Genomic DNA, 16590 nt, shown 5'->3' with positions numbered 1-16590 from the left:
ATACAGGCAGGATCCAGAGTCACAGAGGGTGAGGCAATGGGAGGAGGAAAGGGCAAAATCAGTGTTTATCCATGGGCTTCAGGAGAGAGAGGAAAGGACACACACTGAAAGGCAGCAGGAAGAAAGTAAGGAGATTGAGAAAATCATCACGGAAATAGGTGAAGAGATGGACGAGATTGTAAATTTTCAGAGAATAGGGGGGTACTCGAAGGGGAGGAACTGACCAATCAAGCTGATTCTCAGGACGGAAACAGTGCAGAACAGGATCCTCCAAGAGAAACCATGATTGAAATACTCGGAAGAGTACAAGAGGGTGTTCCTAGACAGAGACAGAACACAATCAGAACGACAGCAGCTGAGGGAGAGGACAAAAAAGCGAAAGGAGCTAGGAAAAGAGACAAGGATGGAACCAGCAGAGGTCAGTCAGAGCAGAACAGAACAGCAAGGGCAAGCACACACACAACTATTCTCAGAACCATACAACCTATCACACCATCCCAACACACACTACAGTCCATACCCACAGCCTCCACCCAACACCGAGCTATAGAATCCCACAGTATGCTACCAGGTCTCCCACCCTCACAGGCCCCCCAAACCACAGTGTTGGAAAGGAAACTGAAGGTATGGTACACAAACGCTGATGGAATAACAAATAAGTGGGAGGAGTGGCATGAAAGAGTCAAAGAGGCATCACCGGACATCATAGCTCTCACAGAAACCAAGCTTACAGGTATGATAACAGATGCCATCTTTCCAACGGGATACCAAATCCTGAGGAAAGACAGAGGGAACAGGGGGGGTGGAGGACTGGCATTGCTGATCAAAAATCGCTGGAATTTTGATGAGCTGGAGAGAGGAGACAGCGGAGAAGAAAGTGATTACATAGCGGGAACGCTTCACTCTGGAGGTCCCAAGGTGGTAATAGCAGTGATGTATAACCCACCACAGAACAGCAGGAGGTCAGGGCAAGAGTACGACGAGAGCAATAGAGCGATGGTTGACACACTGGCTAGAGTGGCCAGAAGAGCTCATGCATGCAGGGCAAAGCTCCTGATCATGGGTGACTTTAACCACAAGGAGATCGATTGGGAGAACTTGGACCCGCATGGGGGCCAAGATACATGGAGGGCTAAAATGATGGAGGTGGTACTGGAAAACTTCATGTACCAACATGTAAGGGACACTACAAGAGAGAGAGGAGAGGATGAACCAGCAAGGCTGGACTTAGTATTCACCTTGAGTAATGCAGATATCGAGGACATCACATATGAAAGACCCCTTGGGGCCAGTGACCATGTGGTTTTAAGCTTCGAATACACAGTAGAGCTACAAGTGGAGGGAGAAGCAGGAAGGCCAGGAAAATGAAGCCAAACTACAAGAAAGGGGACTACACAGGAATGAGGAACTTCCTGAACGGGGTTCAGTGGGACAGAGAACTGGCAGGGAAGCCAGTTAATGAGATGATGGAATATGTAGCAACAAAATGCAAGGAGGCTGAGGAGAGGTTTGTACCCAAGGGTAACAGGAATAATGAAAAAGCCAGGATGAGCCCATGGTTTACCCAAAGGTGCAGGGAGGCAAAAACCAAGTGTGCTAGGGAATGGAAGAAATATAGAAGGCAAAGGACCCAGGAGAATAAGGAAAGCAGTCGTAGAGCCAGAAACGAATATGCACAGATAAGAAGGGAGGCCCAAAGACAATATGAAAATGACATAGCAGCGAAAGCCAAATCTGACCCGAAACTGTTGTACAGCCACATCAAGAGGAAAACAACAGTCAAGGACCAGGTAATCAGGCTAAGGAAGGAAGGAGGAGAGACAACAAGAAATGACCGTGAAGTATGTGAGGAACTCAACAAGAGATTCAAAGAAGTGTTCACAGAGGAGACAGAAGGGGCTTCAGAAAGACGGAGAGGTGGGGCACACCACCACGTGCTGGACACAGTGCACACAACCGAGGAAGAAGTGAAGAGGCTTCTGAGTGAGCTAGATACCTCAAAGGCAATGGGGCCAGATAACATCTCCCCATGGGTATTGAGAGAGGGAGCAGAGGCGCTATGTGTACCCCTAACAACAACATTCAATACATCTATCGAAACAGGGAGATTGCCTGAGGCATGGAAGACAGCAAATGTAGTCCCAATCTTTAAAAAAGGAGACAGACATGAAGCATTAAACTACAGACCAGTGTCACTGACATGTATAGTATGCAAAATCATGGAAAAGATTATCAGGAGAAGAGTGGTGGAACACCTAGAAAGGAACGATCTCATCAACAGCAGCCAACATGGTTTCAGGGACGGGAAATCCTGTGTCACAAACCTACTGGAGTTCTATGACATGGTGACAGCAGTAAGACAAGAGAGAGAGGGGTGGGTGGATTGCCTATTCTTGGACTGCAAGAAGGCGTTTGACACAGTTCCACACAAGAGATCGGTGCAAAAACTGGAGGACCAAGCAGGGATAACAGGGAAGGCACTACAATGGATCAGGGAATACTTGTCAGGAAGACAGCAGCGAGTCATGGTACGTGGCGAGGTGTCAGAGTGGGCACCTGTGACCAGCGGGGTCCCCCAGGGGTCAGTCCTAGGACCAGTGCTGTTTCTGGTATTTGTGAACAACATGACGGAAGGAATAGACTCTGAGGTGTCCCTGTTTGCAGATGACGTGAAGTTGATGAGAAGAATTCACTCGATCGAAGACCAGGCAGAACTACAAAGGGATCTGGACATGCTGCAGACCTGGTCCAGCAATTAGCTCCTGGAGTTCAATCCCACCAAGTCATGAAGATTAGGGAAGGTCAAAGAAGACCGCAGACGGAGTACAGTCTAGGGGGGCCAGAGACTACAAACCTCACTCAAGGAAAAAGATCTTGGGGTGAGTATAACACCAGGCACATCTCCTGAAGCGCACATCAACCAAATAACTGCTGCAGCATATGGGCGCCTAGCAAACCTCAGAACAGCATTCCGACATGTTAATTAGGAATCATTCAAGACCCTGTACACCGTGTACGTTAGGCCCATATTGGAGTATGCGGCACCAGTTTGGAACCCACACCTAGCCAAGCACGTAAAGAAACTAGAGAAAGTGCAAAGGTTTGCCACAAGACTAGTCCCAGAGCTAAGAGGTATGTCCTACGAGGAGAGGTTAAGGGAAATCAACCTGACGACACTGGAGGACAGGAGAGATAGGGGGGACATGATAACGACATACAAAATGCTGAGAGGAATTGACAAGGTGGACAAAGACAGGATGTTCCAGAGATTGGACACAGTAACAAGGGGACACAGTTGGAAGTTGAAGATGCAGATGAATCACAGGGATGTTAGGAAGTATTTCTTCAGCCAGAGAGAAGTCAGTAAGTGGAATAGTTTGGGAAGCGATGTAGTGGAGGCAGGATCCATACATAGCTTTAAGCAGAGATATGATAAAGCTCACGGCTCAGGGAGAGTGACCTAGTAGCGATCAGTGAAGAGGCGGGGCCAGGAGCTCGGACTCGACCCCCGCAACCACAACTAGGTGAGTACACACACACACACACACACACACACACACACGCGCGCATGCACGCACGCACACACACACACACACACACACACACACACACACACACACACACACACACACACACACACACACACATACATACACACACACATACACACACAAGCGGGGTTCCACAGGGGTCAGTCCTAGGACCTGTGCTGTTCTTGGTATACGTGAACGACATAACGGAAGGGATAGACTCAGAAGTGTCCTTGTTTGCAGATGATGTGAAGTTAATGAGAAGAATCGAATCGGACGAGGATCAGGCAGGACTACAAAGAGACCTGGACAGGCTACAAGCCTGGTCCAGCAACTGGCTCCTTGAATTTAACCCTGCCAAATGCAAAGTCATGAAGATTGGGGAAGGGCAAAGAAGACCGCAGACACAATATAGTTTAGATGGCCAAAGACTGCAAACCTCACTCAAGGAAAAAGATCTGGGGGTGAGTATAACACCGAGCATATCTCCTGAGGCGCACATCAATCAGATAACTGCTGCAGCATACGGGCGCCTGGCAAACCTACGGATAGCGTTCCGATACCTCAGTAAGGATTCGTTTAAGACTCTGTACACCATCTACGTCAGGCCCATACTGGAGTATGCCGCACCAGTTTGGAATCCACACCTAGTCAAGCACGTCAAGAAATTAGAGAAAGTGCAAAGGTTTGCAACAAGACTAGTCCCAGAGCTACGGGGATTGTCCTATGAAGAAAGGTTGAGGGAAATCGGCCTGACGACACTGGAGGCCAGGAGGGTCAGGGGAGACATGATAACGACATATAAAATACTGCGCGGAATAGACGAGGTGGACAAAGACGGGATGTTCCAGAGATGGGACACAGACACAAGAGGTCACAATTGGAAGTTGAAGACTCAGATGAATCAAAGGGATGTTAGGAAGTATTTCTTCAGTCATAGAGTAGTCAGGCCATGGAATAGCCTAGAAAGTGATGTGGTGGAGGCAGGAACCATACATAGTTTTAAGGCGAGGTATGATAGAGCTCATGGGGCAGGGAGAGGGAGGACCTAGTAGCAATCAGCGAAGAGGCGGGGCCAGGAGCTGTGACTCGACCCCTGCAACCACAAATAGGTGAGTACAAATAGGTGAGTACACACACTAATACCACACAAAATGCGTGCAAAAGGAATAGCAAGAAAAGTGGGTAGATGGATATTTATCTTTCTAACAAATAGAACCCAGAGTAACAGTGAACAGTTAAACCAGAGACTGTCACGGTAAAAAAGCTCTGTTTCGCAAGGCACAGTACCTGTCCCAATTTTCTTTCTCATTATCACATCCGACACAGACATCAATTATAGAGCACCGATACCATAAAAGCTGTATACACTGAGCACACATCAAGTCTCCAACTTGACAATAACCAAGTCTTCTAGTGAGCCACTGACAACAATGTGACGTTCAATGAGGGTAAGTTTCAATTTCTCAACTATGGAAAATTTAAAAAAATCAAAAGGGTGCATAATACAAATTCTAAGTCACTAATTAGCACAGAAGATTAATGAGGTACTTACGAATGATAACATTAGATCTTGCTCTCAAGGATCACAACAGTGTCATTAACACAAAGAAAATGTTAGGCTGGATAACTACAACCTTCAAAACAAAGAGATGTAGAGCCAATGATGATACTCTATACGTCACTTGTTCTTTTTAGACTGGAATATTGCAATGCTCTAACAGTCCCCTGGAGTGCAGACCAGGGGCGCTGACCTATACCAGGTGTTAAAATATAAAAGCCAGAAAAAAAAGAACTTTTTAAAATACACCACTAAATATTCCACGTGTAGTAAGCTAAAATATTGTTATATTCAGTACGGGAAAAAAAGTTGTATACAATTTATTTCTATCAGGCGTAATAGAAAATTAGTTTTATCTGTCTCCACTATAGAAAGAGCCATTAATATTTTAAAAGAAAATCGGCACCGGTCTTTAAATAAGAGGCAAAATGTAAGCCTACCCGGAGCGCCGAAATTGCAGAGTGCGGTAGTGATCCCGAGTCAAGGACTGGCGTCCCAGTGTCACTAATATTTAATGTGTGAGTTACCGTAGGAGACTCAGACATCCGTCATCAGAGGCTGTGACTGGAGATCTCACGCCCTGCAAGAGATGAAATGTAGGCTTCGATTCCCTCCACCGGGGAAAACAGAGCATCGGTGACTACCATGAAGGCAGCAGTATAGCTTAGGTATCAATTATAGGTAAGCCAGTGAAGGGAGTAGGCAGAGATTATTATTATTAATTGATGTGCTACAAGATGAAGGACTGTTGATGACCTCGATGTTCTACATCGCCCACTGAAGAGCTAGAATTTGATGTCCTCCTTGACCAGAAGATAACAGAACCAAAACCATACATGACCAAGCAAACTAAGGGCAGTGACGGGGGTTAGAGCCTGGCACGGACAAGACAAGTAATGGATCTTTGATACCCTTCATGATCATGGCCGACTAAACAGGTTTTTTGATGGCCAGCATGACATATTATGCCAATAATCAATTCTGGGTCAGTAACCCATGTTACATTATACATATGTTGCAGCACTTAGAAAAGCCAGGTTGATCAGGCCCTGATCCACCTGGAGGTCTGGTCAAGGAATGGGTCACTGGGTCAACGCTCCCTCGACCTTCCAGGTAGACTCCAGGTAAAGCTGCTGAAAATTAAGATAATTAGAAGCGTATACGTAATGTTGACGTACCTGACAGGTGGTGTGTATATGTCCCTCGACGTACTGTAACCCAGACGTACCTGTAATGTTAGACGTTATAACGTAACTCATTAACTTGATGTATATACCACTACCATATAAGACATAATTAATTCACAAAAAAGGTCAAACTTATCGCGTCCTTCATTAAATTCTCAGTATGACTACATAATTTTCATTGTTACTTGCCACAAAGTGTTACAGTTGTTACTCACCTTGTGACTGTGGTACAGTTGTTACTCACCTTGTGACTGTGGTACAGTTGTTACTCACCTTGTGACTGTGGTACAGTTGTTACTCACCTTGTGACTGTGGTACAGTTGTTACTCACCTTATGACTGTGGTACAGTTGTTACTCACCTTGTGACTGTGGTACAGTTGTTACTCACCTTATGACTGTGGTACAGTTGTTACTCACCTTGTGATTGTGGTACAGTTGTTACTCACCTTGTGACTGTGGTACAGTTGTTACTCACCTTGTGACTGTGGTACAATTACTCACCTTGTGACTGTGGTACAGTTATTACTCACCATGTGACGGTGGTACAGTTGTTACCTTGTGACAGTGGCACAGTTGTTACTATCCTTGTGACGGTGGTACAGTTGTTATTCACCTTGTGACTGTGGTATAGTTACTCACCTTGTGACTGTGGGACAGTTACTCACCATGTGACTGGTACAGTTGTTGCTCATCTTGTGACTGTGGTACACTTGTTACTTACCTTGTGACTGGTACAGTTAGTCACCTTGTGACTGTGGGACAGTTACTCACCTTGTGACTGTGGATGAGGACACGTGGGTGTCTCTCCTGGTCTGGTCTAGCCGCGGGGCCTGATACAGGCAACACCATTCCTGCAATATATTATATTTAACTCAGCAAAAGTTAATCACACTGATAGCTATCTTTTTTTCCTATTTAGTTTCACAAGTGAACTGGTTTTCACAAGTCAGTGTTAGGTGAAGGTAGGTTTGTCAGGAGATTTTGGTCATATGACCGAGACCTTCTCTGGCTTATCGGTCTACTCCTTTAAAAAATATGGTTATAATCATTCCTAGTGTTACGTTTTAAGTCTGTCCAGAAATATAAATAATTTGAAAATAACATTAAAATTCACATCTCAGTTAATTTATGCGATATATTTTAAATCTTAGTTTAAATGAGGCTATACCTTAATCTACTATAATGTACAATATTTTGGACTCCAGTAATATCTGTTAATAAGTGGAAAGTCTCACAGTATTGCATTTCCCATTAATAAAGGTAACGTTACTTTCATGCTAAGTTTATGTTATCTCACGAAGCTGAATTCAAACTACTTGGTGTTAGTTAATCTAAGTCAATTTAAACTTTCAGTCATTATTTAAATATTCCACTAATATCGTAACAAAACTTAAAACCCTATTTTGTTGAAAAGTCAGTATTATACTTAAGTCATTCAAGGGTGCCACCTAGCGCTTGTTGATGACCTGTCACAGCCTATTATAACCAGGAGGAAGTGCTAAATCCGTAGCGGTCATTCAGCTCATGGACAATGGAAGGTAATTGTCATAAAGGTATCATCTGCGCTGAGAGCGCCCAGGCGATAGAGCCTTCAACGTAAGAAAAAGTTCTTCATGCACTGTGGTAGCGGTAAGAGCCGTGTCCTTCACAGAGGATGGCTTTCCTGGGAAGCAGTTGATGGTCTGCCCATATCACCGGCCTCACCAAATTCCACGAGGCTGTCTCACATACAGTTGACAGAAAATTTCTTTATGTTATTTACGTTAGGTTAGGAGGCTAGGATTAATTAGTTTAGACTGTCCTATATCAATAAAAAATAAGCAATTGTAACATCCCACAACGGAAATAAATAAAATATAAGATAAAGCGATAAAAATTCTTGAAATGCGAATAGAAAATGAAGACCCACCGATAGCTGTTGAAGAATGACGCATTAGATCCGCAACACAAAACATACTCATTATACTAATATACTAATACATTAAAATCATACGTTTAAAGTCCTCTATACCTCAAGACACCATCAAACAGCACAAGTTTCACAGACCACCGAGTCATCTAGCTGAACAATAAGAGAGCTAGTAGGTAAACACTTCGTACAGTGAAATATATTTTGATTGGTACAACTGTTCACTCGTAAGTGGCTCTACATTGGGACAACGGTTCATCCATGAATGGTCACTGGTACAAGTTACCCTATGGGTGGAGCGCTGCTAGGCTGGACGTGCGGACTGCATCCCTGTGCTCACATTCTCTTGTACAATAAACTGCAGAACTAGTGAGGATTGGCTTTTCAATCTCCGTCTATCTGGTGAACCCATAACATGACACTGCTTCTCCACAGTTAAGATACGAAGACATAATTTATACCTTGAAAATTCTAGAGGAATTAGTCCCGAAACTGCACACACAACTCACTCACTGTGACAGTGAGACAACTCGGCAGACAGTGCAAAATACCCCAAATGAAAAGCAGGATATACCAAGAGAGAACTCGTTAAGTGTGAAGGGACCAAAACTAGAAGAAATCGCACCCTTGAGTAAGGTGCGACATTTGGGAATCTTTATAGTGGAAAAGTTTCGCCAGCCAGTGGCTTCTTCAGTCCGATACAGAGAAGAACGGTGGAAGATGAGTTCGAGGTAATTAGTCCCTCAGCCTGAAGTCGATGAGTTCAGTCCATCATTTACATCACACTCAAGATGTCAATGAGTCATAATACCCAACAATAATTATAATAAATAAGTGGGAAGAAGTCAGCCGAGTTCCCCCCCCCCCCCGCATCCTCCCCTTCCGTTAGCTTTCGTTCCCACTAAGGAACTGTCACATAAAATATGGTAGCAGTACATTACTGGTGTATCCAATTTTGCTAAACAAATATATTTTTTTTATATAACTATGCTAACACCCTTAGAGATCTGACAGATATTGGTAAGGATGACTCTTTAATCTTACAGTTGGCAGATGAGGCTGATTAACTTACGAGTTTTGCGCTTCCCTGAGATAATAACATTCACCAGTGATATGCGTGTAACAAGTTTGTGGCCACGGAGGTGAGACAGCACTCACCGTCACCCCCACACACGGGGGGGGGGGGCAACGCTGGGTCACCATCTGTACAAGACCGGAGCCGGGACAGTTCCAGTGAACCTACTGCTACTCACCTGCTGCTCACCACTATTATAATCAGGGGGAAGTGATAAACCCGTTGGAATCACACAGCGCACATGGAATGGAATCAATCAGGTTTGATTTAAAGAAGAGAAGGATAGGTCCACTTCCTTGGATCAAGAAGCCCCTCACCAAGAAACTACATGAGAAATATGACCAGCTTAGATTAAAGATATGAAACAATTAAGAAAAAGATATTTAACTATTATTAGTATATTTAAGGAGCTCTATACCCGTTGTGGTCATACAGCATTGGGGATTGGAGAGCAATCAAGTTTGATCCAAGGAAGGAGAGAATATGTCCGGTTCCTTGGATCAACAGCCTCTTCCTAGCATCAAGGAACCTTCCTTTAGACGAGGGACCGGAGTTTCAACTTACAATAATAATAATAATAATAATAATAATAATAATAATAATAATAATAATAATAATAATAATAATAACAATAATAATAATAATAATAAAAATGGGTTTTTCAAAGTTGATATAAGTAGGCATTAAATTATAACTATAAATGATTTTGGGGAAAAAAGGACAAAAATTTAAAGGGTAATTATATCAACTTTGAATAGCCTAATTATTTTTATAGGAAAACGCTGAACCCACAGGGGATCATGCAGCGTTTGGGAGTATGGGATGCAGTCAGGTTTAATCCAAGGAAGAGGTCAGGTCCAATTCCTTGGAACAAGAGCCCATCACAGGGATCAATAAATCTTTCTTGAGGGGATTTGACTGAAACACCAGTGTGTATGATAACTCTGGAACCATAAGTGAAACATAACTAAATGGTTATAACTAACCATAATTTTTAAAGGGGTGGACCGGTAAGCCAGCGGAAGGCCTCGGTCAGATGACGAAAAGCTCCAACGGCGGGTCATCATCTGACGAACACCCGCGTCAGGAAACACTTGTCATGTTTCCTGACGAACCTTACCTAACCTAACCTAACAGCAATAATAAAAATAAGTGTTCAATGCGTTCATTATTATTGGTACATGAATGGTAGACGAGGCATCTAGCCGAGTACATGGTGATGGTGTTACATAACACATGAAGACTTCAGTTGGCCCATGATAGGCAGGTTCGTCTCGCACCCACATGCCCTTCCAACCTATATTTAAAGCTACCTAAAGACCTCGCCTGTATGATGCTACCTGGAAGTTTGTTCAACACATATATAACTCGACTTCTAAACTAGCACTTCCTTCATCCTCTCGAAATCTAAATTTCTCCAGCTTGAATCCACAGATACAAGTCTAAATTTGGTTAAATATTTTCAACTAATTATTTATATCCCCCTTTACTCCTATTTTTCACTTGTACACTTCAGTAACATCTCCCGTAATTGTACGTCTGTGTAGAGTGCAAACTTCCGTCTATCTTTGAAAATGATGGTATTAATAATTATGGTGTAACGTGAAGGCCGCCAAATTTCCAAAATATAAATGCCTAGTGAACCTCATTAGCAGTACAAATCAAAATTCTGTTTATTCCCATAGCTTCACTTGACCACAGAGTTCACTTCCCACACGTTACGTAACACCTACCTCTTGTTACTGCCACATATAACATCAAAAACAGGAGTAGCAGCGAAGGATGACCAGCATCCGTCATGGCGCCGCTCACATTGTTCTCCCGCCAGAAAAGTCACTGTGTCCGGATGCTCTCCCTTGACTTGCCTGACACTTTATGCCGTTATTCATTTTAATTAGGCCATAATAAATCTCATTGTGTACTTTTACCGTTAATATTTTCAATGTTATATAATTTAATACAATATTTGCATTCAGTGTGTGGAAATATTGCGACAATACTTATATAAAATGTTAAGATTTAATTATTTCAGGGCTTTCGGAGCTTGGTTCTTATTATTACTGATTATCACTGATGATGCCTGACACATAATGACGCTAGAATATGCTCATTAGGGTAGGTAAGGTTCGTCAGGAAACAGGACAAGTGTTTCCTGACGCGGGTCTTAGTCAGATGATGACCCGCCTCTGGAGCTTTTGGTCATCTGACCGAGGCCTTCCGCTGGCTTACCGGTCTACCCCTTTAAAATTTATGGTCATTTATGATCATTTAGTGTACATGCTCATTGCAGACCCCAGGTATATATACTCCACAATGAGAGAGAAAGAATTAATTTACAATGAAAGACTGAACAAGAGCAGAATATGGTTCAGACATGGAGCAAAACAGGACATTAGAAGTAGAAGAGATAATATTGAAGATAACAGGATATTAGAGTGGAAGAGAACAAGAGGAATACAGAGACGATAAAAACAATATTATAAGGCAGTGAAGGAGTGAAAGGAAGTAAGGAGGAGGAGGTAGTGGAGGCTGATACCATACACAGCTTTAAAAGTAGGTATGATTGATCTCCCTTCAGCCTTCTCCAGCCCTCCTACTCTCTCTCTCTCTTCGTCTCATCCTCGTTCCATGTCTCTGTCTGCGTCTCTCTCTCTTTCTCTCTCTCTCTATCTTTCTCTGTCTCTGTCTCTGTCTGTCTGTCTGTCTGTCTGTCTGCCTCTCTGTCTGTCTCTCTGTCTCTCTCTCTTTTTTTCTCTCTCTATCTATCTTTCTCTTCCTCCCTCCACGTCTCGCTTTCACTTTCTCCATCTAACGACAAAGGCTGAAAAAAACCATAATATTGTATCATACACGTTGTGAAGAAAAGTATTATTCACAAACAAACAGACTAATGTCAGGTTTAAAACCTGTATTTGTTTTATCAAGATCACAAACACACAAGCATACAAACATACAAACCGCATACGTGCACTTCATGGTGTATAAACCGACAAACCCACAAACCAACGTTGAAATGCAATTCTTGGCGTGTATGAATCCACAAGTCAAAACACTTTTCAATACGATCCTCGGGGGTAGGTTGGGAGGGGAAAGGTGCGCGAATCCAGGGACGGGGAGAGATAGCGAATCAAGGGACGGGGAGGAGATAGCTAATCAAGGGACGGGGAGAGATAGCGAATAAGGGACGGGGGAGAGATAACGAATCAAGGGACGAGGGAGAGATAACGAATCAAGGGTAGAGTCCCAACGCTTTTCCTGACAATCTCTCTCGTACAATCTAAGGGGGGGGGATAGATTCTCGGTTTCCAGGGAGTTTCCCCTCTCTCCCCACCTAACCCCTTTACCCTTGTTCCCCCTCCCTTTACTCCCTCCTTGCCCTCCCTTTACCCCTCCTAGCACATCGTGTGGGAGTCATTTCCGCGCCAGGAAGGCAGGGAAATAAGGCTGGTTTGATGACAGATTGAAGATTACAGCCAGGCGGGGCGAGCCTCCAGCAGGGAAATTCTCTGTGTTTCGAGGAATTTTAGCCAGAAATTTCATAGTTTCAGGGAAATTATCTTTCTTACGCTAAATTTTTTTTGCGAGTTTCTCTGTGACGGGAGATGGAGTGATAAAATAGAGAGAAATAAAAGGTGAAGAAAAGAAAAGAAGTGAGAGAAGCCGGTTTAGCAACCATAAAGGATATAATCAAACTGGAGATCTCCGCCTTTTTACATTTCTCTCTCACTTTTTTTTTCTCTCTCTCTCTGTATTATTATTATTATCATCATCATCATTACATTCATGCGTAAGCGCTAAATCCGTAGGGGCTGTAGAGCGTCTGGGTAACAGGAGGCAATCATGTTTAATCCGATGGAGGAGAGGGTAGCTCCTCTCCGGGTGAAGCCTGTCTATATATATATATATATATATATATATATATATATATATATATATATATATATATATATATATATATATATATATATATATATATATATATATATATATATATATATATATATATATATATATAATATATATATATAATATATATATATATATATATATATATATATATATATATATATATATATATATATAATATATATATATATAATATATATATATATATATATATATATATATATATATATATATATATATATATATATAATATATATATATATATATATATATATATATATATATATATATATATATATATATATATATATATATATATATATATATATATATATATATGATGTTTTTATATTAAGGTAGTTGTTATTGTCCATGTTAGAGGACGTGTTAGACTGAATGTTTTTGTTATATTGTTATTGTTAACAATTTCTTTGGCTGTTATTGGATTTATTTATTTATTTATTTATTTATTTATTTATTTTGCATTTATTAGTGTGTTGTATTTGTTACTGTTTTGGTTCATACCTGTTCATGTTGATGTAATTGTTAGAGTGTGTATCTATTAACATATTTGTTAGTGTATTTGCTAACGTGTTGGTTGTTTTTGCACAGAGCTGGAGAGAGTGCAGAGTGGCAAGAGAAGTGAAGAGAAGAGAGCAGTGGAAGTGACCAAGGAGAAGAGCATTAAAGTCACTGTCAAGGTGTTAGTGCCAGTCAGGGAGCATCCTAAGGTGAGTGAGAGTGAGGGAGTACCCCAAGGTGAGAGAGTACTCCAAGGTGAGGGAGTACCCCAAGGTGAGGGAGTACCCCAAGGTGAGGGAGTACTCCAAGGTGAGGGAGTACCCCAAGGTGAGGGAGCACCCCAAGGTGAGGAAGCACCCCAAGGTGAGGAAGCACCCCAAGGTGAGGGAGTACCCCAAGGTGAGGGAGTACCCCAAGGTGAGGGAGTACCCCAAGGTGAGGGAGCACCCCAAGGTGAGGAAGCACCCCAAGGTGAGGGAGTACCCCAAGGTGAGGGAGTACCCCAAGGTGAGGGAGTACCCCAAGGTGAGGGAGCACCCTAAGGTGAGGGAGTACCCCAAGGTGAGGGAGTACCCCAAGGTGAGGGAGCACCCCAAGGTGAGGGAGTACCCCAAGGTGAGGGAATACCCCAAGGTGAGGGAGTACCCCAAGGTGAGGGAGAGTGTGAGGGAGTAGGGAGGGAGGCACAGAGAAGGTGAGAGACAGAGGGGGAGGCAAGAAGGAAGGAAGGGAGGCAGGAAGGAAGGAGGGGAGGGAATCAAGGCTTTAAGGAGGCATAGAGAGATGGAAGGAAGCAGGGATGTAGGCAGACAGAAAGTAGGAAGGGAGAAAGAGAAGAGATGAGGGATGGAGGGAGGGAGGGGAAATACATGGGAAAGATTGAAGGGGTTGAGGGAAGTGACGAGTGGGAAGTACACAGGGAAGAAGCCATCATTAAGTAACTAACTACTCTCACTAGTAGTGCTATAGTTACAATCTAGATCTTTCCCACTCTAGTTCCTAATGTTTTCTCTAGAAAAAGTAGACATAAGCGGTAGTTCATGATCTCTGACTCAGCTTCAACACTTGATGTCTATTTTTCTCCCTCTCACTATAGGCCTATTCCTCCCATTTATCAAGAAGGCCTCCAAAAATCTTTTATCCCAGGAAAGCACACCTGACTCCCTAAAAGGCTCAATACCTGATAACAAAAGGCCACAAGCCTCAATCTAAACCCCACCACCAAAATATCCATCACGCCGCAGTCTTCCAAATTCAAAAAAGGCCTCCCCAAAAAGGCCCTTTGGTTAATTTGTCCATTGAAGAGCAAAGTCACCAAAGTCACATTTAATCAAAACCAGAATACAGTCAGTGGAGACGATCTAAAAAAAATACATAATGCAGCCCCTTAAAAATCCCACTGAACATGGCCTTTTTTAACTATCTGGCTCGGGTATCTCTGACAGGCAGAGAGGAAAAAAAAAGGCTTATCCAAAAATTGTCAGAGCGGAAGTCTGACAACTGCACACAAGCGCTCTAAAAGCGGATGATTTTTCCACTAGCAGCAGCAGCAGCAGCAGCAGCAGCAGCAGCAGCAGCAAGATTCTCTTCTAATATAAATGTGGGTGATCCCAGCGCTGGTCATCCCAGCGGTAGCTAGTGTCTGCCCCAACAGCGGGTACATACTAGCGGGTTGACGCTAGCGGGTATGTACTAACGGGTAGGAGCTAGCGGGAAGATACTAGCGCGTAGATGGTGGCGGGTAGAAACTAGTGGGTAGATGATACCGGACAGAGGGTAGATACTGGATCCGATGACCTTTTTATTCAGGTCTGGATTCTGATACCTGTGTTATCTTACTGTGAGAGAGAAAGAGAAAGTGATTTATGCAATAATTTCATTGAAAAGAGAAGAATAAAACGAGATAATGTTAGAATAAGAAAAGTAAATATTCTCTCTCTCTCTTTTTTCCTCCAAAGTCTTTTGTTTTTGACGTATTCAAATTAGTGATTAACATTGTAATTAACAGCGTAATTATTCTTTCAAACCTGAAGAATTTCTTCCGAGATTTTTCAAATCTCTCTCCTTTTTTTTCTTACACAGTTCTACCAGGTTACGTTTAGGTTCCTAATTTTATTTACAAGCTAAGAACTGTGACCTACATCATCTCTCTCTCTCTCTCTCTCTCTCTCTCTCTCTCTCTCTCTCTCTCTCCATCTCTCTCTCTCTCTCCATCTCTTTTTTTTTCTTTTTTTTTTTTTTACACAGGGTTTGACAAGGTTAAGGATCCCTAGCTTTATTGACAGCTATTTACAGGTTAAGGATTCCTAACTTTATTGGCAAGCTAAGAGCTGTTACCTACATCAGCTCATTTGAAAGCATTTTTATTGTTATGAGACATACAAGTAGGAAACAAGATGAAGTTGGAGCCATCTGTGGGCCAGCATTTTCATTTGATCAACTGACTTTATCTCGTTGACATCATTATGCTGTACGAATGTGTTCCATACTCTAGTCATCCTGGGTATGTATGATCTCAGATGGAGTGATGTTCTGGAGAAGGGTACAGCCAGAGTGAAGTTGCTGCTTTCTGCCCGTCTTGTGGCATAAAAGCTTGTTTCACGCTGTCCTCGAAGTGGATCCAAGTGTGGTATTTTGACAATATTGGCCTTGTACATAACAGTAAGGCCACCCACATCCCTCCTATGTTGAAGGCTCTGCTGAAATGACAGATCTATCCAGGATGGGTCCAGGCGAGAGATGAGACGTCTTGCTCTGTTCTCTACTCTGTCAAGCAGTCGCAGATGAGAGGGGGGGGGCAGGCAAACCAAGAAAGTGGAGCATACTCAAGGTGCGAGCGTACTTGTGCCTCGTACAGGATCTTGCAACCCCTACTGTCAAGCAGATGGGAGATACGGCG

General features: G+C 42.8%; 1 protein-coding gene across 4 annotated transcripts in view; it reads left to right on the top strand.

Moving 5' to 3' along the window:
- The window catches only part of LOC128692732 (KH domain-containing, RNA-binding, signal transduction-associated protein 2), a 607660-nt gene that overhangs the window by 529100 nt on the left and 61970 nt on the right, over positions 1–16590 (top strand). For all 4 annotated transcript variants that reach the window (XM_053782056.2, XM_070089990.1, XM_070089992.1 and 1 more), the window contains exon 2: positions 13782–13900. In XM_053782056.2, the coding sequence (XP_053638031.1) occupies positions 13782–13900 (119 nt within the window). The remainder of the gene's footprint in view (positions 1–13781; positions 13901–16590) is intronic.

The sequence above is a fragment of the Cherax quadricarinatus genome, chromosome 30 (assembly GCF_038502225.1).
Source record: "Cherax quadricarinatus isolate ZL_2023a chromosome 30, ASM3850222v1, whole genome shotgun sequence".
NCBI classification, from domain to species: Eukaryota; Metazoa; Arthropoda; class Malacostraca; order Decapoda; family Parastacidae; genus Cherax; species Cherax quadricarinatus.
Note: the sequence above shows the minus strand (reverse complement) of the source record. Positions and strands in the feature narration are given on the sequence as shown.